Genomic DNA, 25,539 nt, shown 5'->3' with positions numbered 1-25,539 from the left:
CATATATTATACAAACACAAACTTTTATTTTGGATGCGATTAATCGCGATTAATCTTTGCCCAGCACTAGTTTACATGCATCAAGAGTCAAAAAACACTTTCATTTTCTCATAATATTCATTGCACATCACCACATTTTTCAATGATTCTGAAAGAACTCTCTCTAAATCCCTCCTTTCCGTTAGCCTATTCTGCTCTGATTGGCCAGATGGCCCAGTCTGTTCTGATTGGTCCATTGCTAGCTAAACGCTCATTACCATAACTGAATTTCAGCCCTGGATGCTTCCTCAGTCCTCAGCGATTGTACACACTGTAAAGACAGTAACGATGACGTTGATTTGACCATATCAATCCGAGCTCTAGTCCGATGATGAAACATTGTAAGAACTAGTTATTCAACCTGAACCTGTTTCTCAGTGAGACGCTACTCATTTTGAGGTACATTATGAGATGTTGCAACTGTAATTCCTCACCATCAGCATTAACAAGAGTATGTCCATCAACAAACTGATCTGTATATTTCTAATATATTGCGGTGCACATGCTGGAACTGTATCAATAATGGTGCATACGTTGGCCGAGGACTAACGTGAAGGACTGTTGTAACATTAACGTTTGCCAAACAAATCTTGCTCCATCCTTTATTTTTATTTGAAGTAGTAATAACGACAGTCAATCTGCATTAATAGACACCGTTTTAGGAAATAGTCGCCCACAGCTGCTTAGCAGAAGTATTTCAGTAAGACAGTAATAACATTTAGCCAGTCAGCCGGAAAATTACACAATATAAAAAACAAAACTACATATTATGAAATTTAAACATCAATAATTATTCATACCTACAGGTTGTGATTCTGAGGAGCAAGCAGGTCCAAATAAACTGGGTACTGACCCATCTTGCAAGAACAAGCGTTTTGCGAATCCCACGTTGGAACTCCGAGATTTGAGAAGCAGTCGTCAGTATAATGACGCTTGAGGGCTGGTCAAGTTGTTCACGGGCGGACAACGTACAACATAGACAGGCATTATGCAAACATATTGTCTAGAGACGTAGAACCGTAACGCAGTGGGATTCGAATTACGGATTACTCGTGTAGGCGGTTCAGAGACGATTCTTTCTTTTGGGAGACAATAACTTTCTTGTGCACTTTCGACTTAACAACTTTGTAGAACATTTACATTCATAAACAGCTCTATTATACACTGCATGAAAGGGAATATTAGGGAACATAATAAGGCCACTTTGAGAATAGCAGGTGGTGGAAAGTGGGTGCAAAATGATCGTAATCTGGCTGCTGTGAACTTGAGCATACATTAGAAAAAATCAAACTAGTATAGCAAGAAGTTTTAGTGCACCAAATGCATCAGAAATCATCTGCACAGCCTCAGAATATGCAAGTAACCTACATTCACTACACCAGCACTGGTGTTAATGCATCATGCATGAAGCGCTTTTGCTCTAGAGCACAACCGGTGTTTCTGCGCTGAATAAACTCCTCACATCTCTCCAACTGCACGCCTGACTCATTAGATGGATCTCCCGTCCATTCACTGCTTGAAGGATGGAAAGTCGTTCAGTCGCTTGAGCTTTGAGTGTGCGTTCGATGACAGAGCTACTGAAAAGCATCTCTGGAATGCCATTTACGTTTGAGTGTGTGTTGTGTAAGACGTTGTGTTTATTATATGTAGGTCAGGTGGATCTCCTACATAGTGGATCTCCCTTGCAAACCTGCCTTCCCCTCCAGCTTTCCGTGGTTGCGTTTCCTGATGTATCGTGGGGGAAGGGTGGCAGTGTGTGTCCCTGATCTGTGTACGTGTGAGAGTGGTGGGCTGGTTCCTCCTCTCCCCTCCCCCTCTTCTCTTCTCCTCGATCCCGGCAACCAGAGCAGCTTGAACACCCCCATTATATAAATGACAGAGCTCCTCCTACCTTTCGCTTACGTTCAGATGGTATGTGGGCTAATGCACATAGCAGCAGCCGTGGGTTCTCCTCTTGTTCCTGTATGAATGTGTGCACTGGTGCCATATTTCAAGTCCTTTTTGTATTCACTATGCTCTCTTTGCAGTGCGAATGCAGTGTTATGCCTTTAGGCCATCACATGGTGAACTGGATGTATATGCTGCTAATCGGACCAGATATGTTGTAAGAAACTGCTTGTCCTTTCATGTGTTGGAACAGGTGGTCTGGCAAGGACAGTAGCAACGAGGGGAGTCAACTTGGCGTTACACAGTGATACGGGCTGTTATGTCACTGGTATCTGTCGATTCCCCTCACTGACCCCACAAAATCCACCTCCCGAGCGAGATGCCAGCCGAGCAGATCAGCTGATCTCTTCGCATGGGTGCGCTAATGTTAGGAAGCTTGTTTATAAATTCAAAGTGCAATTGTGGACCGTAGTCAGGGTAGATGCAGTGTTATTGTCCGTATATCCTTCACAGCTTTGTCAATTTAAATATGGTGTCTACCCAGACAAAGGCCATAAACAATAAATGTGATAAGAAGCGTTTTGAAGTTTTCTTTAATTCCTGGCACACATTGTACGATATTGGGCTGTCCCAGATGAAAGAAGTCCAATCGTGGCGATTTTTGTGGTCGCGGCTCCTAAACGGTGTCGTACAGTGAGAGAGGTTCAAAGACGGCACTGTCTTGCGACCAAAGATCACCTGCGATAATTCTCTCACAGTGTCAGAAATTTAACATGATCATCTCACAGTGTTTTTGCTGCTACGACCTACTGACTAGCCAAAATGCAACATGAAATGGCGGATTGATCAACACGACATGGCGTTAAAACTTAAAACTACCTACCTCAAGCTCCATTTCCAAAATCGGCATGCCAAGTTGGCCTTTTTTCCCGAGCCTTGACCGCATCCATTTTCTCCTCTTTCACTTCCTTTTCTTTTCTTCAGCGCACAAAATGTGATTCATCTTGCTCTATTTGTTTACCACTAGTGCATGTTGACACTTTATTCTTCTATACTAACTTGCATCGGCCTACGATTCCATAGGTGTCAACCACGTACAGTCTACATACATGTCGTACCCAAGTTTATTAGATCCATTTCATACAGTGTAATTTGTAATGATCTCACAGGATTGCTAAAATCACACCGTCTGTTGCATAAGGGGTACAGTTATTGTGAGACTCTGACATGACATGTCTTCTGCTCCAGCATTGGAGGTATTTTTAGAGTGAGGGTTACTGTAGAAGGGGTCATAAGGTCAGTTTGAAGGATGGATGAATGAGAGAGAGATGATACGATCCTTCTAAGCTCCCTTTTCGAGTCCCAGTACTTTTTGCAGGTTCTGGCGTTTACAGTGAACCCTGACCCATGCTCTAGTGCTCATGTAAGCTCTTGGACTGGTAGTATTCAATGGTGCAAGGTCCACCTTATACCAGTTCCAGTCCACTAATTTGATTTGGCAAGAGTGTTGAGTTGCTGATGAATAGAAATCCTGCCTTCAAATTTCCTGGGAAGGTTCAGGTTAACACTTTAGTTTAGGGTCCAATTCTCACTATTAACTAGTTGCCTATTTGCATGCATATTACTAGGGTATTGGCTGTTTAATAGTACTTATAAAGCATATATTAATGCCTTATTATGCATGACTATATTATACATCCCTTAATGCCACCCAATACTTAAACTTAACAAGTACCACACTAACTATTAAAAAGCAGCAATTAGGAGCTTATTGAGGCGAGTAGGTAATAGTTAGTTAATAGTCAGAATTGGACCCTAATCTAAAGTGTGACTGAAAGTTCTTACTTTTCAGTTTGGAAATCGTTAGCATAATTATGATGTGATTTGCAAGTTTTGCAGGAATTTCTTACGTATATCATATTTATTTATTTTTTATTTCCACTACTGTTCTAAACTTTAGGGTCGGTAAGAATTTTCTTTTTTTCTTTTTTTTTTAAAGAAATTGCTATTTTTATTCAGCAAGGGCACATTAAAATATATCAAAAGTGACTGACGAATTTTACAAGTTACAATGAAACAAGACTATTTCAAGTGAATGCTGTTCTTTTGAACTTTGTATTCATCAAATAATCCTGACGATAATAAGAAATGTCACCTGAGCAACAGATCAGCGTGGCTGCTGACAATTCAGCTTTCATCACAGAAATAAATTAATATTTTAAAATATATTCAAATAGAAAAGTAATTTTATATTGTAACAATAGTTCACAATATAACTGTGTTTACAGCATTTTTGCTCAAATAATTGCAGCCTTGGTGAGCATAAGTGACTTCTTTCAGAATTTTTTTTTTTTAAATCTTACCGACATATTTTTCTCTTTTCCACTTCCCAACGAAGAAGGAAGCTTTTTAGCAAGACAACAGTAAATTGAAAAGCAAGAGATCTGCATTTATTTGAAGTAAAGCTCAATTGGTGTGTTTTGTCAATCTTGTGGTGCCATTTAGAATAATGGGAAATGTGTCATGTTTTCAACTGTATGTAAAATCCAAATAATCTAAATTGTAGTCAACATTCACATTTTGAATGGAAAACAAGCTCCCAATGGAAGCTGGTGGAAATCATTTACACTAATCTCATGAATTTGACCAGTTTGTCATGACTTTAAGGCAGCAAAAGCAAGATATTGGACTTGTTGTCTATTGAGCTCTTGTTTTTTCCTCATCTTTCTCTCCTCTGCTTTGCCTCTCTTTCACTTCTGTTGATCTAGAAATTGCCTCTGTGAAGCGAGCCTTCATTCACATGGTGTGTGAGGACTCTACCCCCCACTGCTGTCTTTTGTCTCAGGCTTGTGTTTCTAGTTACTGTTGCTAAGTGGGGCCAAGAGCCTCTATGTATTTTGCAAACGTAGCGAGAGAGAGAGAGACACACACAGAGGACGGAGTACATTTGTGATCAGCAATTAGCATTTTGGCAACTCCTGCATCCACTAAACAAGCCCAGGGGCCCTTAAAATCTTGGAGTTTGTTCCTATATAGCCTTTACACCACGTACACACACACACACACACACACACACACACACACACACACACCAGTTCACCTTTGTACTGAACATTCAAATCAGCAGTGAGCACAGATCACTCTCTGTGTGCCTTTCAAACCTAAGAACATGGAGGTGATGTTGGAGCCGTAGCCTGTCGATTAGTTCAGAGTCCCCAAATATGAGGATACCCTTGTAAGGGGAGTCATTTTATTTTTATTTTATTTTTTAAAATTATTTATTTTTGAACATATGTGATATCGGAGACATTCCCCCCCAATAAAAATGCAATAATTGGCTTCTAAATTGTCCTTTTGTTAAATAACATTGACAAACTGTAAATTGTTTAAAAAAACATTTAAATTGTTTTAAATAAAAATATGTGCAGAATATTTTCTTTGATAATTGACAGTGTATATAATATATTCTTCTTATATTATTATATACTTAAACATTTGATTTAATATTTGAATTTAGAATTTTTTTTAAACTAATTTAAAATTTGCTTTAATTTTCTGTTTCATATCCTCTCTCTCACTGTATTGTTAAAGTAAAGTCTGAATATAAACATTATAACAATTTTCTATAGAAAACTGCTAATATGATGCTAGGGTGTTGTGGGTGGTTGCCAGGGCATTACTGCATGGTTGCTAGGGTGTTTTGTGTAGTTGCTAGGTGGTTCACATCAAAAGAGCCTTCTCTCAAGTCTCTATATCATTCCAGTCTGTTGGATTTTTTCACTCATTTTATAGTCCACCAGGCAAAAATTGTGACTGATCATTTAGAAAAGTATTAATGCACCTCTCCTTTACAAACTGCATGATTTGAGGTATCATTCATGTCCGTAGCACAAACAATGTGGGGCAAGTTTCTTTCCAAAGTTTATCACTAGGATTAGGGGTTTCAAGTATTCAATTTTCAAGTCAATTTAGCTCATTAGTTTGATTCCCAGTGAATGCATGAACTGATAAAATGCAATGCAAGTCGCTTTAGTTAAAAACGCATAGCCAAATGCAAGCCAAATGCATAAGTGTAAATGTTAATAAAAAAGACAAAGCGCAGTGATTCCTAACATCTCCCCATTTCTGTCTCTGCAGGTCTACACACAACGAGATGGAGAAGAACAGGTATGTCCATATAACCTTCATGTTATTGTCACAGTTGTTAGTTCTTATCTGTAAGCTTGCAGGATTATACCTCATTACATCCTTACCGATTAGATTAAGATTAAACCTCTATAATTGAAAGCAAAACGACCAGGGAATGTGACCGAATGCCTCATTTCAGTCTTTTTGGAGCCGTTTCTTTTCACGTGTGTCCACTAGCACCCAGATATTGCTCAGAGATAAGTATTAAGGTCAGTCAATCAGCTGATATATCCATTCAGCTTTGACCCTAGAAATAAACCCTCAATAAATGGGTGACCTGAAATTTTGAAAGCAAAAGATCTCGCTAATGAACCAGGCTTAACGTCTCCAGCGCGATGTGGTTTGGGTAACACGCGCACTGAGCTCAGCTTGCCAAACGCCTTGAATAATACATGCCGTCAGGCTTAGCAATGAGCAAAACCAGGGTGTCTGGACTTTGACTTTACACTCCTAACAATGCACACAGTTTAAGTCACACTCCCCTCCCATTCTTGCCTAGGAAAGTGTGTCTCTTTCTGCATACATCAGATCAGACCAAAGCTCTGAGGTCACAGTGCTGCAGACAATTGATCCGCTATTCATTTCTGAAGAGCGACTTTCATCTACTGTTTAGAAATCCATAGAAGGAAAACGAGGCTCCCCACGTCTCTGCTTTTGTTTCACACTGGCTCAAAATGGAGTATGGGCTGATATTCATAAAGCAACTCAAGTGGGAGTGCATTTGTGATGCAGATTTGAATAAATGGCCAGCATGTCTGATGTGAAACCAGCACAGCTGTGTTGTGATGATTCATGTGTCCGTGAACCTCTTTGGTTAAAAAAAAATATATAACAAGGGTAGGACTTTAGCAGTTAGCGCATGTTATTGCGACATTGAGCCCTGGCACTTGTGCGGAAAATGCAAGTTTGAATCTGGCTCTTTCCTGATTCCATTCCCACTGTTTCTCTCTTACTTTTATTTTATTTCTCCCATCTAAGTACTAACCAGGCCCAACCCTGCAAGATCGGACGAGATCAGGGTGGTACGGCTGTAAGCTATTATGATTTTTTTTTTTTTTTTCATGTATGTATGAATTTATTACTATGAATTAATTTGTCATTACATCAAATCCAGTTTGTGATGCTGTAAATAAGCTGAATTAAATTACTTGGATGTTTAGATATGTTGTCTACAAGTAAAGAGTAACTAGAAGTAAAACTTATAAATGAAGACCACAATGTGCTACACTGTAAAAAAAAAAAACTGTGGTTTCCAGAAATTTACCATTTAAAAATACAGTAGCAACATTTTAGGTTTTACAGGTTTAACTTAAATTTACAGTAAAAAACGTATTCATTAACTGATATAATGTTAATTTACCAACCTATTGACGTTTTAATATCTGTTTTGTACCTTTGTAATACACTAACAACCACCAAAAACAGGTGGGGATGAGAAAGTCAAATGATGAATCTAAGCTCATCACAAGCAGCTTTCCTACAAGCTGAGAAGGTAAATACTAATATATAGAAGGTGCACAGTGTTATTCACACGAACACTAAACACCATCATGGTAACACGACATAAAAAAACCCTAATGTGCATAACTGATTAAAAAAAATGAAGAAGAAACATTTATTTCAATGAAAATACATCAAATGTGAAGTGTCATGCAGGGAATTCTGGGAATGTCAAATTATGTTTTTTCACTGTAAATTATACAATGACTTTGTTCTTTTTCACTTCCAAAAACTTTCAATTTAATGGTATTTTACCGTAATGTAACTAAATGTACAGTAAGATCTATCACAGTTATTTACCGTATATAGTACGGAATCTGTCACCCTAGCATTTTTGCAGTCTTTTACCATTAAAATCACTATAATTTTTTACAGTGTATGAATATTTCTGGACAGCTTATGTTGTGACATAGTCAGTTCGACTCCCAAGTCAGTACTGTGATTTGTTAGCAGATATATATTACTGTTCAAAATGAATACATTAAAGGAGAACTCCGGTCAATTTTAACATTGAGCTCATTTTATTGTACATTTGGAGTGCTGTCAATACAGAGAACAACTACAAAAATCGGTGTTGCCTACACCGAGTTATTCTATTTTTAAAATTTGCACCCTGTTGACTTCAATGGGGCAAGTACTAAACCTGCTTTTAGCCTCTTAACATCCTTGATGTGTCATTACAAGTGCACAGAAAATGTGAGTGATTCCTTCTGAGTGAACACGAGTGAATCTGACTGCAGTAGATGTGAAAGATATGTATAAAAATGATGTTATTTAAGCCAGCGCAAATACCTCTGTTTACATCCTGCTTTCGGGTGAAGTCCAAAGTAGTCGATTGCCGAGTTCACGCGCATAGGTTTAGTTACCTATGATCACGCGCGTGAACTCGGCAATCGACTACTTTGGACTTCAACCGAAAAACAGGATGTAAACAGGTATTTGCGCTGGCTTAAATAACATCATTTTTATACATATCTTTCACATCTACTGCAGTCAGATTCACTCGTGTTCACTCAGAAGGAATCACTCACATTTTCTGTGCACTTGTAATGACACATCAAGGATGTTAAGAGCCTAAAAGCAGGTTTAGTACTTGCCCCATTGAAGTCAACAGGGTGCAAATTTTAAAAATAGAATAACTCGGTGTAGGCAACACCGATTTTTGTCGTTGTTCTCTGTATTGACAGCACTCTTAATGTACACAAAAATGAGCTCAATGTTAAAATTGACCGGAGTTCTCCTTTAATTCAGCAAGGGTGCATTAATATGATGAAAAGTGACAGTAAAGACATAATGTTACAAAAGATTTTTGTTTCAAATAAATGCTGTTCCTTTGTTCTTCATCTAAAAAATCCTGGGGGGGGGGGATGTATCATGGTTTCCACAAAAATATTAAGGCAACACAACCATTTTCAACATTGATTTTAATAAGAAATGTTTCTTGAGCACCTAATCAGCATATTAAAAGTATTTCTGAAGGATCATGTAATGTTCCTTACACAATAAAATTCAGCTTTTTAATCACAGGAATAAATTACATTTTAAAATATATTCAAATAGAAAAGTTATTTTAAATTGTAATAATATTTCACAGTATAACCATTTTTACTGTATTATTGAGCAAATAAACATAGACTTGGGGAGCATAAAAGAAAGCATAAAAAAAAATCTTACTGACCCCAATTTTTGACCACTATCATACCAGGTCCATTTCATGGGTTAGTGATATACGATTATATGATTTCTCTGAATATGAATTTTATTCCATCTTAATTGAAAATAGATTTTATTTTTTTTGTGATGTTTTTACTTTTTTTTCACCCATGTTATTGTCCACCAAGTGAAAATCTCTAAATGTTTGTGAAAAGTTGAGCAAAACTGAAGTTTTGTTTGCACCTGGCTCATAGTTTAGCATTGTGTCATTTGAATAAAAAAAAAAGCTGTTGTGGAAGTTAAAATCTCACCTGAAATGCCCCTGTCTTATAAAATGTCACACACCTGTATCATGTAAAACTGTTACAGTCCCAGTGACCTCAATATCACACATGGCATGCATTTTCACCCTGCACCAGTTATGGGCTAAATGTCATACACACTCAGCCTATTGGCGGAGCAAAAGTTTTTTTATTGTTTAACAGTGCAGGGTTATCTAAGAGAATATGCAAACAACTGCTGTTAACAATGTTCTTTGGAGCCAATGTCAACAGGAGCCACAATAGCAGACACACACCATCTCAAACATAAGCACAGGTTAAATTTGCCTGCAAGGCAGTGTGTTTGTTCTCAAGATGAACATCGCATACCCGTGGCCTATTTGTCTTGAGCGAGAGTTTAAATCTGTAACCTGAGCTCCAGGCCACCACACATGCATTGGCTTGTACCGTTCTCTAGTGGGGTTAATACTATTACTGAGAGGTCAAAAGTCAAAGGCCGGGAGAGGATGGTGATTTATGCTAAAAGTCATATGGCTCGAATAGAGAGGGGCTGACCTGTTTAAAGGATCATGGTAGAACAGATATATGGTGTCCCACAGAACTGGGGTGGTCTTTTTTGTATAGGGACACAGCATGCTGTGACTGAGGACTGGGAATATCCTGTTCCATATACAATAACATTTAAAAGCTTGGGGTCGCTAAGATTTAAAAAAAAAAAAATGTTTATGCTCGCCAATGCAGTATTTATTTGATCAAAAATGCAGCAAAACCGCAATATAGCTGAATTTTCAGCATCATTACTCCAGTCTTCAGTGTCACATGACCCTTCAGAAATCATTTTGATTCCCTTTAGAAATAGGCTGATTTGGTGCTCAAGAAATGTGTCTTATTACCAATGTTAAAAAACAGTTTTTGAAAACACTTAATATTTTTGTGAAATTTTCAGGATTCTTTGATTAACAGAAAATTCAAAGTTTAATGCTTCCATGCTAAATAAAAGTATTGATTTCTTAAAAAAAAAAAAAATATATATATATATATATATATATATATATATATATATATATATACATATACATACATATACATATCTTAATGTAATATATATATCTTAATGACCCTAAAATTTGAAACGGTAGTGTACGAAGAGAGAGAAAACAGTTGAGAAAGAGAAACAAATCTGCACGTATTGTGAAGTGACCCTGTGACAGCAACACCCATTGTGTGTAAATGGTGGACGGCACACAAAGTATTTAACAAACACCAAGGCCACTTAGGTTATGTCACCACTTTGGTGGCAAATTCTGAAGTTATGTAATAGTATTCCCGACCTTCGGACCACTTAACCTCGCACTGTATGCAAACATTACCCTTTGTCTGGGTGTGTTCTCCAGCGCATGTTTATGTGTACGCGTGTTGCTGGAGAGGCAGGTGTACACACAACCTGTCCTTTGGCATTATGATATTGCTCTTATTTACCCTGTGTTTGCACATTCTTTTTAATAATTTGCATTAAACTGGCCTTGAACTGCAGCAGCAACATTTAAGAGAAACACAGTTGGCCACTATTTCATATTAATGTTTTTACCAGATTTATTTTCTTTTTATTCAAATTATTTTTACATTTAGTTTTGAGATATAAATTTAATTTTAGTAAATTATAAAAAGCATTTTATTTAGTTTTTATTCATTATATAAGTCAATTATTTTTGTACAAAATTAGAAATATTAATAAGAAATTTTGCAGCAACAGTTGCAAAGCTTTTTTCACTGTATTATCATGTATTTTAGTGTGTATTTCTGTACAGCTGGAATTATAATTTTTTTGTAGTTAGTTATGAATCTTGTTGCTACAAGGTCAGAATAGTATTTTAGGGGTTTTTTTTCACAGTAATTTGTTTGTGACCACACAATTTGCGTGATCTTCTCATCATTTGCATATGGCAAAAATGACACCTTTCATTTTACATCCTCATTTTCTATATTTAAATGATTACATGCTTAACTACAGTAGCTTAGAAAGAGCTGCCCACAGCCAACACGTACACACTTATCTGTTGGCAGAACACGCACGCATTGCTAACATGCAGACGTTCATACGCAGCCACTGAGCAGCAGCAGTAAAATAGTTGGGTTGTGACCCACGCCTCCATACAAATACAGCAGGAAAGCAAAGCAGTCTGCAGTTTCTGGCAGGTTGTATAACAGGTCATGTGGCCACTGGCACCTATCACCACACCCCAGCAGCTGTGAATCCCTTTGGCACGCACAGGAGAGGAAGTTAGAGAAGCGTTTGGAGGAATGAACTTAATGATCCTTATTTAAATAACAGGTTTATTTGTTGGATTCGTACCATTAAATTTGAATGACAGAATAATAATGTATTGATGTTCTGTTCATTGGCTTATTTACTGGCATCTTAGGCATTTCACATTATTAAAGAGGACCTATTATGCACTTTTTTTACTTGAATAGACTTGGGTCTACTTGAATAGGTTTGCATGCTTCAATGTTCAAAAAACACATTAATTTTCACATATTTTACATTGTTGCAGCACCTCTCTTCCCAGTCTGTCAGTAACGCTCTGTTAAGTTCCAGTCTCTATGAAGCCCCTCCTTTAGAAAAGCACAATGTGCTCTGATTGGTCGGCTGGACCAAGTGTGTTTTGATTGGTCAAGCGTTGCAGAATTGTCTCGTCCCTTACCATAACTGCGAGTATGAACACACTACAAACGCAACTCAACCAGGCCTCGCAACCACCACCCCACCCCCCTTTTTTTGTCCTTATGCCTTGGGCAGGAATTATTTAAATGAAGAATATTGTGACGTGAACATTCCTGGAAGAAAACTCATGACTGCAATCGAGGCGTTTCAGGGAGTTCAGAAACAGTGCTTTCTGATATAGAGAATAACTCCCTTTGTAGTGAACATTGTGCTTTGCAGATCTTTTTGATACTTAAACAGCAACATTACACACTAAACAGAGTTGAAAATGTAAAAAGCATAATAGTTCATCCAACATTTTTTCCCCAAATCTGTATGACGTTTTCTTCTGTGTAACAGATTTTTTGAAGAATTAGTTTGTGCTTGTTTTTTGCACCCATGCAGTTATAATGAACAGGAACTAAAGCTTTCAAGCTTCAAAAATTACATAAAAGTATGATAAAAACTAGTTGGTATGAATCATGCACTATATTCCGAGTCTTTTGAATTCTTACTATACTATTATGTGAGAAACAAATTGAAAGGTGTTAACTTTGCAGATCGCTGTCACATTCTTCCTATTTTTATGATTCACGTTGTTGCTACTGCTTATTGAATGTATTGTAGTTGCACTGCTTTTATGACTAACTCTCTTTCTCTCTTTTCCTCACGCCAACCACCCAGGAGGGCACATTTAAGACTGTGTTTGGAACGCTTGAAATCCCTCGTGCCCTTAGGACCAGACTCAAACAGGCACACAACCCTCAGCCTACTTATGAGGGCTAAGGAACACATCAAGGTATGTGCCAACGTCCCCTTGGCAAGTCATATTGTGCATGAAAGCAAAAGACGATTCTCAGAAGACCAAAATGCAATGATCTGATATTAAAGCAGCAAGTCACAAGAGGCACTGAGATTTTACCACAGTTAAGTGGTGGTGTTGTTAGGCATGACCCTGAAGTGCTTGAAACGTCCTGTGAGCTTTAACCCCCAAAGCTTAACAGGGTTTTCCTGGGTCAAAAAGGGTCTTTGGTGGTGGCGGACGAACACAGTCATCCACACACACAGTACGAAGTACCCTAGCCATGTGAACTGCGAACATGGTGCTGACAATAAATCCAAAATAAATGCAAAGAAACAGTTTGTAATATTAACTTAAGCTATTTATTCATGAAATAATAAATACTCACTGGCAGGACAGATCATAAAACAAAGTGCTTAGAACTCATTTATATTTAAAAACCTGTAAATTTGTATGTAAAAAAATCACTAAGTGACTGATTTGAAAAGTTAGTAATAAAATGACCCACATAATAACACATTACATAGAAAAAGTGGCAGGTGTATTTGACATACAGTATCATAATGCTCCATCCATTGCTATGGTTATCGTTGTCAATTAGATTCAATTGTGCATTGAATACGGTTGTCAATCCAGAAACTTTGCAATGCTCATTGTTAATGTTAATGCATTAACTATTGTTACCCCTATTGTAAAGTGTTACCAACAATTCTTACACACACACAAAGTAGGTTAGTTCATTACTATATGTTTCTTAGAAGTCTGATGCATGCAGTACCGTTCAGAACTTTTGGGTCAGTAAGATTTTTAATTGCTTTTTTAAGAAAGTCTTGTGCTGATCGAGGCTGCATTTATTTGATCAAATATACAGTAACAATAGTTATACTATATGCAATCTTTTGTAATATAAATGTCCCTTTTGATCAATTCAATTGCTCTAACTTCTGAATAAAAGTATTATCTTACTGACCTCAAACGTTTGAATGGTAGTGTAAATAGAGAATTGAACTGATGTGCAGTCACACGTGTATGTAAATCGGCTTGTTGGCAGTACTATACGTTTTACAAAAAGACTTGAGCACATCTGTGTCTTTGCAGAGGTTGGAAGATGGCGAGCGGAAGGCCCAGCACGCTATAGACCAGCTGCAAAGAGAACAAAGGCACCTGCGCAGACGCCTGGAGCAGCTGGGTGTGGAGCGCACACGCATGGACAGCATGGGCTCCACCATCTCTTCCGACAAATCCGACTCCGACCAAGGTATATACTCACGGTTATGGTCAACAAGAGTCTTTAAGTCTTAATCCTTGTTCACACTGTCAGTCCAAATCCAATTTTTTTTTCATATCGGATTGGAATCCGATTTATATTTAGCAAGTGTGAACGGCAGGAAAATCACATGAAATCCGATTTCAAGCAACATTATGTGATTTGAAATCCAACTCAAATCGTATTTCTGGAACTCTGTATCAGTCTGACCGCTCTGATCAGATTTCACAGCTAGCCTGCATTTCACTGTCTCACGCATATAAAATGTAAATGCGTCAGATGTTGTTGCAGAAGCAGGTTTGTGTTGCATTGTTGTTGATGTGCAGGTCGCACAGAAAATTATAATATAATGGAGACATCTCGTGGTCCAGTGATGAGGTGTTTTCACTTCTTTTACTCTGTGACGGAGACGGCAGTGCAAAATAAAGCTTTGCATGCCAGCCCTCCTATATTTCTTCATTAGATGCAGTAGCCCAGCGCTGCAGCTTCACATCGTCTTATTGTTAGGCAACATTTCAAACCAGTCAAACCCGTCCATACCAACACAACGTAATTGCCATAGAAAACATAAACCAACATAGACATTCTGTAAAACGAAAGAGCACCACGGGACACACAAATTGGATCTGAACAGTTGCAATGCACTGCAATGTGGACAATGTGGATAATTTAGACCAGAATCCAATTGGATTCACAAATAATCAGAAATGGGCTGACTGTGAACATAGTCTTAGAGACATCAAACATGTTCAGATAACGTGGTTTAGCATGCGTGTTCCAATCCAGATGATGACTGTTCACACATTACTCTCCACTATTTGTATGAATAAAACTGACAAAAATATATTTAAACTAGCACAGCCAGACACATACATTCATGTATGGGTTTTGGTAGCTTAATGATTAAGGATTTGGGCTGGTGCACAAACATCACAGTATTTAATCCCAGATGAAAGTAGCCCATGAATTTGATGTGTGAGTCAAACTCTAGTTTGGACCAAAGATTCAATCCAAGTGTGAAAACAACAACCCATCCAAACACAACTCGACCAAAACATATCTTAATACCAGGTGTAAACAGGGCCTAAAAGACTTGCTATATTCTACCTAGAAAAAAAAAGGTGTATGAGTGGTACACATGACTGTCCCACATAGAGTTATAGTCACATATGTGTTTAAGTATAAAACCACAGCTCTAAAGAATGAAACAAATAAGTAGATATTGCTTAGAACATTTTTACAGCATTATTACATTAAAGGGTTAGTTCACACAAAAATGCAATTTTGTCATCATTTACTCATCTTCATGTCGTTCCAGACCTGTAAGACTTTCGTTCATCTTTTAAACACAAATTAAGATAATTTTTTTTAAATATGAGAGCTTCCTGTCCCTCCATTGACAGCTACTCAACTACCACTTAGACGCTTCAAAATGTTCATAAAGAGATTGTAAAACTAATCCATATGAATTGAGCGGTTTAGTACAAATTTTCTGAAGAGACACGATCGCTTTATATGATGGACAGATTTATTTATTTTTTCCATTTTCGGTTGAACTAACCCTTTAAACATTAGATATAAGACTGTAATTTAAGGCATTTTAATATATTTTTCCTCATGATTTCATTCTTTGTAGTGGTTTGTAGTGGTCAACCAATATGGGATTTTCAGTGGCCAGAGCCAACAATCTCAAAATTGGCAAAATACTAAATGGTCTGGTTGTTATATGTGCATTTTTTATGACAGATGTGGGCGCACCTTATGTTACCTGAGCATGATGAAAAAAGTTGCAATTGCAAATCATTACAGAATGTCACATGTTCCACCTGCCATATTCTGAAATATTAGGCAAGGTGAGTTTATTTCATACACAATGGTAATTCAAAGTACTTTACATAAACATTTTAAGAAACTCTCGTTACTAATGCAATAAATGTCCAATAAAGGTTGGCTTAAAGCACTTAATGACAATTTCCGATTTTCTGTGACCTAATCTAAAGTAAAATGTTTTAAAAGGAAATAATAAAAGAGAAGAAAAAAAAATAATAAATAAGATGATACAGTGCAATCAGTAGGACGCAGCACAGTGCATTCAGTTTGCAAATGTAAGTTAAATGTAAAATATTAGGTTTAATAACAAAGCAAACACGCATACAGATGAGGAAATTGGCAATAGACTACACAGAAAGTCAAACAAATGTGGATGGATGGTGAATGTAAAGCTATAGAACAAACAAGGGAGCTGAACTGTTTGTGTTTGCAACATGTCGAAACTTGTACTGCTCATTTAGTACACATTAAAAAGAAGCCGAGAAGTAGAAATTGTATTTCTTTAATCATTTAAAATCTTGCTTTTATGCATGTCACATTGTCATACATGCATTATTTACCTTGAACACAACAGGGTCAAATTTGTAAGATCCGTTCGAGGCTTCTAAGAACGCTTTTTAAAAAAATACCCAGGAGCTTTTTCTTGTAAAAGGTTTTTTAGTGGTAATGCTTCTACCTAGAACCGGTTAGTCATCTACAGACATCTACAGACTCCCATACACCGTCACACACAAGATTCAGGGTCACTTGCGGACACACGGTGGAAGTTTGATGATCACACAGGAAGCTCACATGTTTTTTCTCAGAATTCAGACAAATAATAATCTTGGGGAGTTTATTTTGTATATGCTGTGGCCTGTCCTACAAACAGATGGCACATAGATCGACTGTAGCACGCAGCACCACAATGAATGCTTTAACACATAAATTGGAATGTTGCCATGGAGATAATGGGCCAGATTTACTAAACGTAGCGCACTTCAAAATGCACATGAAAATGCTATAAGCTTAATAAACTATCGACTGAAATCAGGTCTTAAAGGAAATTACAGCTCACACCATGCAATCTTCATGTAATTATAATTTATGCGCATGTGAATAGATTTTTTAACATCTAAAGGAACAAATGCTTCATAAAACTGGGTGAGTGTACTATGTGTGTGACACAAGACAAGCATTATCAAGGAAAGTTTAGCAGATGATGTTAATATGAATGTTAGGCAAACTAAACTACACAGAGAAAAAACTAGAGCGCTCCCTTTATGTTAGCGTGCACTGTTGACTGCTTCATTGATTATAACGTGATCAATCTTGGTTGTCTTGTCAAACCACTTGCTTGCAATGTAGACATACTGTCAGACATCTGTGTTAACATCATCCATCAAATATTTGTGGTTTGTGTTATTGTCTGAGCAAAATATCTTGTGTTTTTACCTTTACTTTTAGCCTAAAGCTGCATAACAACAATTGTTATAATCCATTAACCTATTGGATCATTTGAATAAAAAGACACATTTTATTTTCTGTATTTTACTGAAAAAAAAACATCAACCATTAAATTACTAAATTATGAATAATAATAATTATAATAAAGAAAACAACTGGTGATTGCTTCTATTAAGTGTATATAATATAATAAATGTTGATAAATAATATAAATTCAATATGTATATTATAATATATAAAACGTTAATATGAAATGATCTTGTGCTTGGATTGAAACACATTTGTAAGTGATTTTTATTTTCACAGAAATGCATTTTCTCCAATATTGTATAGTGTAATTCACTATCTGTACATTCACTGTTCATTCAGTATTCTGTATATATTACATGCTAGCACCATCATTTTTATTAGGGCTTTTAATTCAAATATCTAATCACAATTAATCTTGGTAGTTTTTGTAGATTTTCATATTTTTTCTATTTCACTCTGCAATTAACTACAGACAAAGAAGAAATATATGCCAAACAATCCTAAGAATATAAAATATAAATTGTATTATAATATAATATATAATGATCTATTATAAATTATCTTTTGCTTGGATTTCAACACCTTTGGAAATGCATTTTTTCCACTATTGTATTGTAAAGTCACTTAAAGCACATCCCTGCGCATGGTGCATAGACCCAACTTATTGATAAATTGTGTAGATTTTCATTATTGATTATTATCGTTATTTTGTTGTTGTTGCTGCCATTTGGAAGACACTTTTGCATTTATTTTGAAATTCACAGTATTTAGCACCAGTTTGTATAGGGTTTTTTTCCCCCGTGATCAGTTGTTTTTTATTGGTTTTACATAATGAAGAACACTTACAAATTACCCAGATTCTTCACATGAAAGAGAACAGAAAACGGACTCTCCATGCCTCCAGCGACCCCCAGTCCACTCCAGACCACTGATACTCGCAAAAAAATTGCAATCAAAACGAATGATTTTATTATTTGATAACAGTTTTATTAGGGCTGTTGATTAAAATATCTAACCACAATTGTTTTATTCATAATTTGCACTGCAGACACAGGAAGGATAAAGAAAGAATATCTGCCAAAGAATCCTAAGAATTTTTTCCCTGTGTTTGCTTTGCAGAAGAGGTGGACGTTGACGTGGAAGGAACTGACTATCTGCTGGGAGACCTGGAGTGGAGCACCAGCAGCGTAAGCGACTCGGACGAGCGGGGGAGCTTGCGCAGCAGCTGCAGTGATGAAGGCTATTCCAGTGCCAGTCTCCGTCGCCTCGCCAACCCTCAGGAGAAGAGCCCAGAGCTGGGCTGCAGTCTATAAGAGCACAGATCACCCCGGTTCCTCAGCCACTCATCTCCAACCACTTCAACCTGAACCTCCAATCACCTTCAGCCAGGTCCTCCTCTAATACTTGAACGGTGTTGTCTCCTTTGTGACCGAAACAACGAAAAGGTCTTTCCCTTGCTCTGACAAATCCAGTCTAGGTGTGCGTGTGCGAGTCAAGAGGAGGAAGCACGGAGAAAGTATTGGAACTTGGATGTGCCGCCCACCAAACAGACCTCATAAATGCAGCACTAACTGGGAGAAAAGGCCGACCCTTCTTCACCAAGCCGCACCAATCAGATCTTCCCACCCATTTGCCTTTGCTCCCACCCCACCATCCTGGAGAGAGGCACACGATTTGGGACATTCCCATTCCTGGAAGACCCTCAAAAGACCCTTAAAGACCTCATAGCCAGATGAAGAATGTGTACCATACCACACCCACTGCCTAGTCACCGTCGCACTCTGGGACAACGCACCCAGGCTGTCTTACGTTCCTTCAATCAAAAACTGAACCGTCCAGACACAGGGCTGGGTCATCTGACCAGTTATCTAACCAACCAGAGCATGGTATTTTGCACTTAGATGACAACGTCCGAAGGAGTGGCCTTTTTACGCTCGTCTGAAGCCAGCTTTGCCTCGTCCCACGTAATAGCCAAGGACCGGATTTGGGAAAGCTGCGAGATCAGAGCAAAAGGGTTACTTCTACCATACAGGCAAAGATAGCTTCGTGTCAAGAGATGTGCTGTCATGTCGTTTTGTTTTCTAAAACGTCTCTCCGAAGGGACTGCAGCTACTTTAGTGATGTATCAGGCGTAGTGTGTTAGCTAGTCTTAAACAAAAAATATCTACCTGCACTGTCTAATACCCGACACTCCCGTCACTGCACGGGCAGAGATCACTGACGTGTTGTTGTTGTTTCCTCTCTTTGTTTTACCCAGCAAGCACTCATAATACTCATGCTGTGCGAAATCATCAGGGCGGTAGCAATACACCCCTCAACTGGACTTACCGACGGATTCCGGACATCCCAAGCGAGAAATTCTCCATTCGATGTAGTTTTTTAAGCATATGCTATACTTTAAATGCCCCCCTGACCTGCCATCTTGAATTTTATTACTACAACCAAGGGACTGAAGCGTTTGCAGCATGAGATTCTTCGAAGGGTTTGTGGGTTGGGTTTATGAAACGGGGGTGGGAAGAGGGTTGACGTCTGGATCTCAGGTATCTCTTCCTCTCTCTCTAAGGACAGTGGCGTTTTTTGTGTGTGTGATGCATCTTCTTCATGTTTGTCCGTTTTCTTTTCTCTCGACTGTTTAGCCCAAGAAGTGCGAGGGCAACTCTAGAAGCACATTCCATGGTTTAGCAGAGCTTTGCGTTATTGCGTGGACTGCAGACACTTATACAAAGGTCTGAGGCTTCAGATTACCTACTGTATGAGCGACGGACCCTTTCTGCTCCTGCGCCATCAGGCTCATTGTAAGAGTGTGTGTGTGTCTGTGTCTGTGTGTGTGTGTTCGTCGATGACTGCAGCACTGCATTGCAGTTTCACTCCTGCTACCCAGCTATTACCATTTCAGCTAAATGTAGTCATGATGTGTATATAGTTCACAGAAAAAGAGAGATATCTACCCTATATGTACGTATATGGATAAAGTATTTATATTTGATCTACATTATATGTTAAAACATAGACAATAAATATATATATATATATGAGAGAATATATTTAAGTAGTGATTGCCTTAGTTGCTTCGGTTCTCCTTATCGTTAGTTTCAATGTGTAGTTGATTTGCACTATATATAGATGCGTATAAATATATACCTATTTTACACATCCTAAATTCTAACTCTGTGCTCGCAGAGCCAAAAAAAAACTCTTTTTCCTGCACAAAAATGAAAATGTTTTGATTTAAAAAAAACTAAAAAAATAAACTGCATTAAAAAAATATATATATATGATTGGGACGTATTTGTTAGTTTGTTGATGGCATTGCAATTGTGGAAAGTGGGTAATCAGTAGCCTGTTATTATCGTGCCTGATCGGACTTGGGAGAAGCGTTTTCCTATGTTATATATGTAATAACACTAGTGAGTAAAGTGGGTTCTGTAGGGAGCCAAGTGAAGGATCTGTATGTTTGAATGTACTGAAATCTACTGTTGCATCGCAGAGTGAGATCTTGAATTGTAGAGTATATCATTTTTTAGACTGATGCACCAAAAATGGAATTTAAACTAATCGGATTGTTCATTCTTTTAATATGGAATGTTGCTGTTGGGTAGTTTTAAAATCTTAAATGAAATCCCCCCCAAAAAATAAATAAAAAAATAAAAAGTATAAAAATTGTGTGAGTTGTAGCCATGAGAGCATTAGAGCACCGTGTATTTTGGAAGGGGGGAAGGTGGTGTGTACTGTATATATACATGTTTGCTAGTTTGTGACGTCACTGTCCACAGACAGAGAGAAAGGGTTTGATGTTTTTTTTTTTTTTTTGTTTTTGAGAGGGCAGGGGGTTTCGGGCTATATGCCTTTTGTATTAATATGCTTGTTTTTATTTGTTACAAGTGTTTAAAAAAGTGCAAACAAAAAGTCTTGTTCAAATTTGGTGTCTTGAAGTTTCTCACGACCCACTCCCAACAAAGTAGGCTCTGCTTTCTGTGTAGTTCAACCTTTTTTCCCCCGGCTTTCTGAGTCTGCGTTTCTCCTCTCATACGCCGTCTTCTGTGAACACCAGTGGCGGGACATAGCTAACGTGTCGCACTTATGAATGTTACGTGAAAGACTATATGGTGCTGTCACTCACACGGATGTGAATTCCCGCTTTAACATGAACCCTTACTTTGTCCCGGTGCTGCGCTTGTCACAGTCAATGATGTCACCGCGGGGGGTAGATGTGCTACTTTTGATTTGTATATATTGGTTATGTACCGTACGTAGAGTACGAAACGGCTAAAGCCTTAAGACATACAAATGTATGAAAACAATAGGTGTTATCAGAAACTGATTACTGAAATGAACCCATCGCCAGTCATTCCCACTTATCGTGACTGCATCTCAGGTGTTTCACACCTTTCCAAATATACATAGACACAAACATGTGCGCACACACACACACACACATCCTTGAACATATACTGCCTCTTGTAAGCTAAACGAAAGAGGTGTTATGTCTGTTTTACATCCAATCAAAAATGGACATTTCTATGCTGTTACTTTTTAAGAGTTGGGCTACTTTGATGTTGACTGCTAAATATGTGGTTAAAAGGAATGAACTTAAAATAAAAAATAAAAACTGAAAAAATGTAGAAAGCTTGTTTCTGTACACTATCTTAAAGGGATAGTTCACTTTGAAACTAAATGTTGGTATGTTTTAGCTTACCTCAAGAGCATCCAAGATGTTGGTGTCTTTGTTTCTGCAGTAGTTTCAATTTTGATATTTTTAGGTCAAACCGTTCTTGTCTGTCAGTCATATAATGCAGGTCTATGGTCACTATCTGAAAGAGCATGCACAGAGAAGTCCAAATTAAACAATTCCCCGTCGTAAGTACACATTGATGGCCTAAGACACGAAACGAGCAGTGTGTGTGAGAAAACGAACAGTATTTATATCATTTTTACCTCTTGTACACTTTCCGGCGCTTGTGCATACTAAGCCAGAACACGCGCACACGTCACACACCAGGAAGCGCGCGCACCCTCAGATCACTTGGACGTGGTTGTGTACAAGAGGTAAAAACGATAAAAATACTGTTTGTTTTCTCACACAAACCGCTCGTTTCGTGTCTTAGGCCATCAATGTGTACTTACGATGGGGAATTGTTTAATTTGGACTTCTCTGTGCATGCTCTTTGAGATAGTGACCATAGACCTGCATTATATGACTGACAGACAAGAACGGTTTGACCTGAAAAAATATCAAAATTGAAACTACTGCGGAAACAAAGACACCAACATCTTGGATGCCCTTGAGGTAAGCTAAAACATACCAAAATTTAATTTCAAAGGGAACTATCCCTTTAAAAATGTATCTTTTGTGGTTTTGATTGATTTAGTGGCAATAATGTTCTTGGAGGTCTTGTAATACTTTGAGAAAGTTATCCTTTAGCATTCCTATTCATCTCAATGAATGTCAATTAATTGAATTAAAACATACCCCTCCCTTCATTGCTCCGCCGCCAAATGCACGAACACGCAATGCAAGAGCGGATGTCTATTTATCATAGCTGAAGCGAAACAAAATAAAGAAAAGACGTCAAACAAATGAAAAATAAACATACAGTACACGTATATACAAGCAAGTATTGGTTGTTAGTCTCCAGCAGCTCCAGACAAACATGCCCCAAACCAGTTGTTCAAACCAGCAACGGATTCGAAAGATTTCATTGGTCATGTCAATCACAGTTCTGATTGCCCACAAAATGCCGAAACAAATACTAACGAGTATTGCCTTGGTTGCACATTCTGATTAAATAATATTACTGCTTGTTGGAGTTGTATCTATCCATGATTTTTATTAACTGAATCCATGAATTTTGAAGAAAGACACACCAACAAATCCTGATGTTCTTCTTGCAGTTGCTAGTCGACGGTGGCAGGTTATTAAAAAAAAAGTCGCTACCTTAAATTTTTAAGTACAATCAACTTGGATGTTTGAAGGATGAAGTCATTTCAACTTAAATTACATTAAACTGACTAAAAAAATTAATTGAAAAATTAAGCAATTTACAACAAAAAAATGACGAGTTTAAGCAATGTAAAAACGTATTATCTTAAGCTAATTCAAGTTGTCATTAGGTTGTCATTCTAAGATGTTGGACAAAAATTTCATCAATCATTTTGGTCCTAAAAAAAAAAGGGCAGATAGCTGATTGTTTTGGAGTACACTATCATATAAATGACATCAAAGCAAACATGCATGGACTAAAAGCCACAAATCTACTGTGATATTTATGGGGTCTTTAAGGATTTGACAAGCGGGCTAAAGGCCCGTTCACACACCACAGGACAATAACAATAACTGACCATAAAGATTTAGCTCTAAAAATTGTTCTAAATATAAAAGAATAGCAGTCCACACCACTACTATAACACACAGAGAGAACAGATATAGTTGGAATCACTTTCAGAACGATTTTCTCCGTCTAACGAGCGATAAAAAACATTGACCGCAAATCAGAATCCATTCCGCTTTAAAGAGCTCGAGCATTCAAAGCCGCAGACGAGAAACCTGCCGTTCTCATAAACAGCGCATTATCGTTTGTTGGTGTGGACGCTAATATAGTTATGGTTATCTTTATAGTTATCGTGCTTGGTGTGTAAACTGACATTTCTGTAAGAATTAAATGTGCCAGTTATGTGAATAAGTGGCTGTTTTGCTCTCTGGCCTCACAGATCTTCTAATATGCTGTCGAGTCCCTGAATATGGCCAGATAATATCTCAGCTGCCATTCAATAACTAGATCAGAGAGGGGAACGGAGGATGGGAGCATGGAGGGGGAAGGGTATGTGTCGTTTTTAGACAGCACAGAAGTGGAAGCGATAGACCAGACTAAGAAGAAAGAGAGATGAGTGCTATCAGGGTTTGGACAGGCTAGTTGGATTACGGCTGCAAAGCTACAATGCTCGAAGGTCACCATAATGGACCCGTTTCCCTCCCCTTCCTCAGCACTCTTAGCGTTTTCTGAGCAAAGTAAAAATAGCACTATTGTGTATTAAAAAAATAGTGTGCGCAGAGAGAGAAGGCGTCTGAAAAAGCTTGGTTTTCCTCATCTTTAGTGAAAAGCTGTTCACTCAGTGTTGAACTGTCACTAAAGATCCTGATGTGACGAATGTCCTTTAATGAAAAGGAAAATTCTTAATGGATATTCTAGTAAAATTATGTCTATAATTTCTTCAAATGTATAAATTTACTAGTGCTGTCAAATTGATTAATCACATCTAACATAAAAGTTTTTGTTTATATAATGTGTGTGTGTGTATATATATGTATTTATATATATATATATATATATATATATATATATATATATATATATATATATATATATATATATATGAAGAGTTCAGATGCAAAAGCCTCTAAGTGCCATCTGAAATTTTCTTCTAAAATGATAATTTTTTTATCAAGCTCGTATATTTAAGTTCAGTAATTTCACTTAAATGACAAATAATAGGTCATTTTCAATACCATTTAAGTGAAATTACTGAATTTAAATATACAAGCTTGATAAAAATGATAAATTTAGAAGAAAATTTCAGATGGCACTTGGAGGCTTTTGCATCTGAACTCTTCATATATATATATATATATATATATATATATATATATATATATATGCACACACACATATTTAATATATACGTATATGAATATAATAATATATATACACATATATAAACAAAAACTTTTATGTTAGATGCAATTAATCGTGATTAATCGATTTGACAACACTAAAATTGACCAAAGAAGTAAAATTGCATTAGATAAAATTCATTTTGAGGGTATGTTTGTTCCATATAGTGTATAAAACTGTATTTTCATTTTATAATTGTGTACTTTTTAAGCCGTTTATATAGTATATTTCTGTATTTAGCT

General features: G+C 37.3%; 1 protein-coding gene across 1 annotated transcript in view; it reads left to right on the top strand.

Annotated features, from left to right (window-relative positions):
- Window positions 1–22,213, top strand: part of mxd1 (MAX dimerization protein 1) — a 30,908-nt gene extending 8,695 nt beyond the window's left edge. The window contains exons 3-6 of the mRNA XM_081366042.1: window positions 6,064–6,093; window positions 12,937–13,051; window positions 14,153–14,312; window positions 18,747–22,213. Of these exons, the coding sequence (XP_081222168.1) occupies window positions 6,064–6,093; window positions 12,937–13,051; window positions 14,153–14,312; window positions 18,747–18,940 (499 nt within the window). The 3' untranslated portion in view covers window positions 18,941–22,213. The remainder of the gene's footprint in view (window positions 1–6,063; window positions 6,094–12,936; window positions 13,052–14,152; window positions 14,313–18,746) is intronic.
- The last annotated feature ends 3,326 nt before the right edge of the window (window positions 22,214–25,539 follow it).

This window comes from Scardinius erythrophthalmus (assembly GCF_964197995.2).
Source record: "Scardinius erythrophthalmus genome assembly, chromosome: 5".
NCBI lineage: Eukaryota > Metazoa > Chordata > Actinopteri > Cypriniformes > Leuciscidae > Scardinius > Scardinius erythrophthalmus.
Note: the sequence above shows the minus strand (reverse complement) of the source record. Positions and strands in the feature narration are given on the sequence as shown.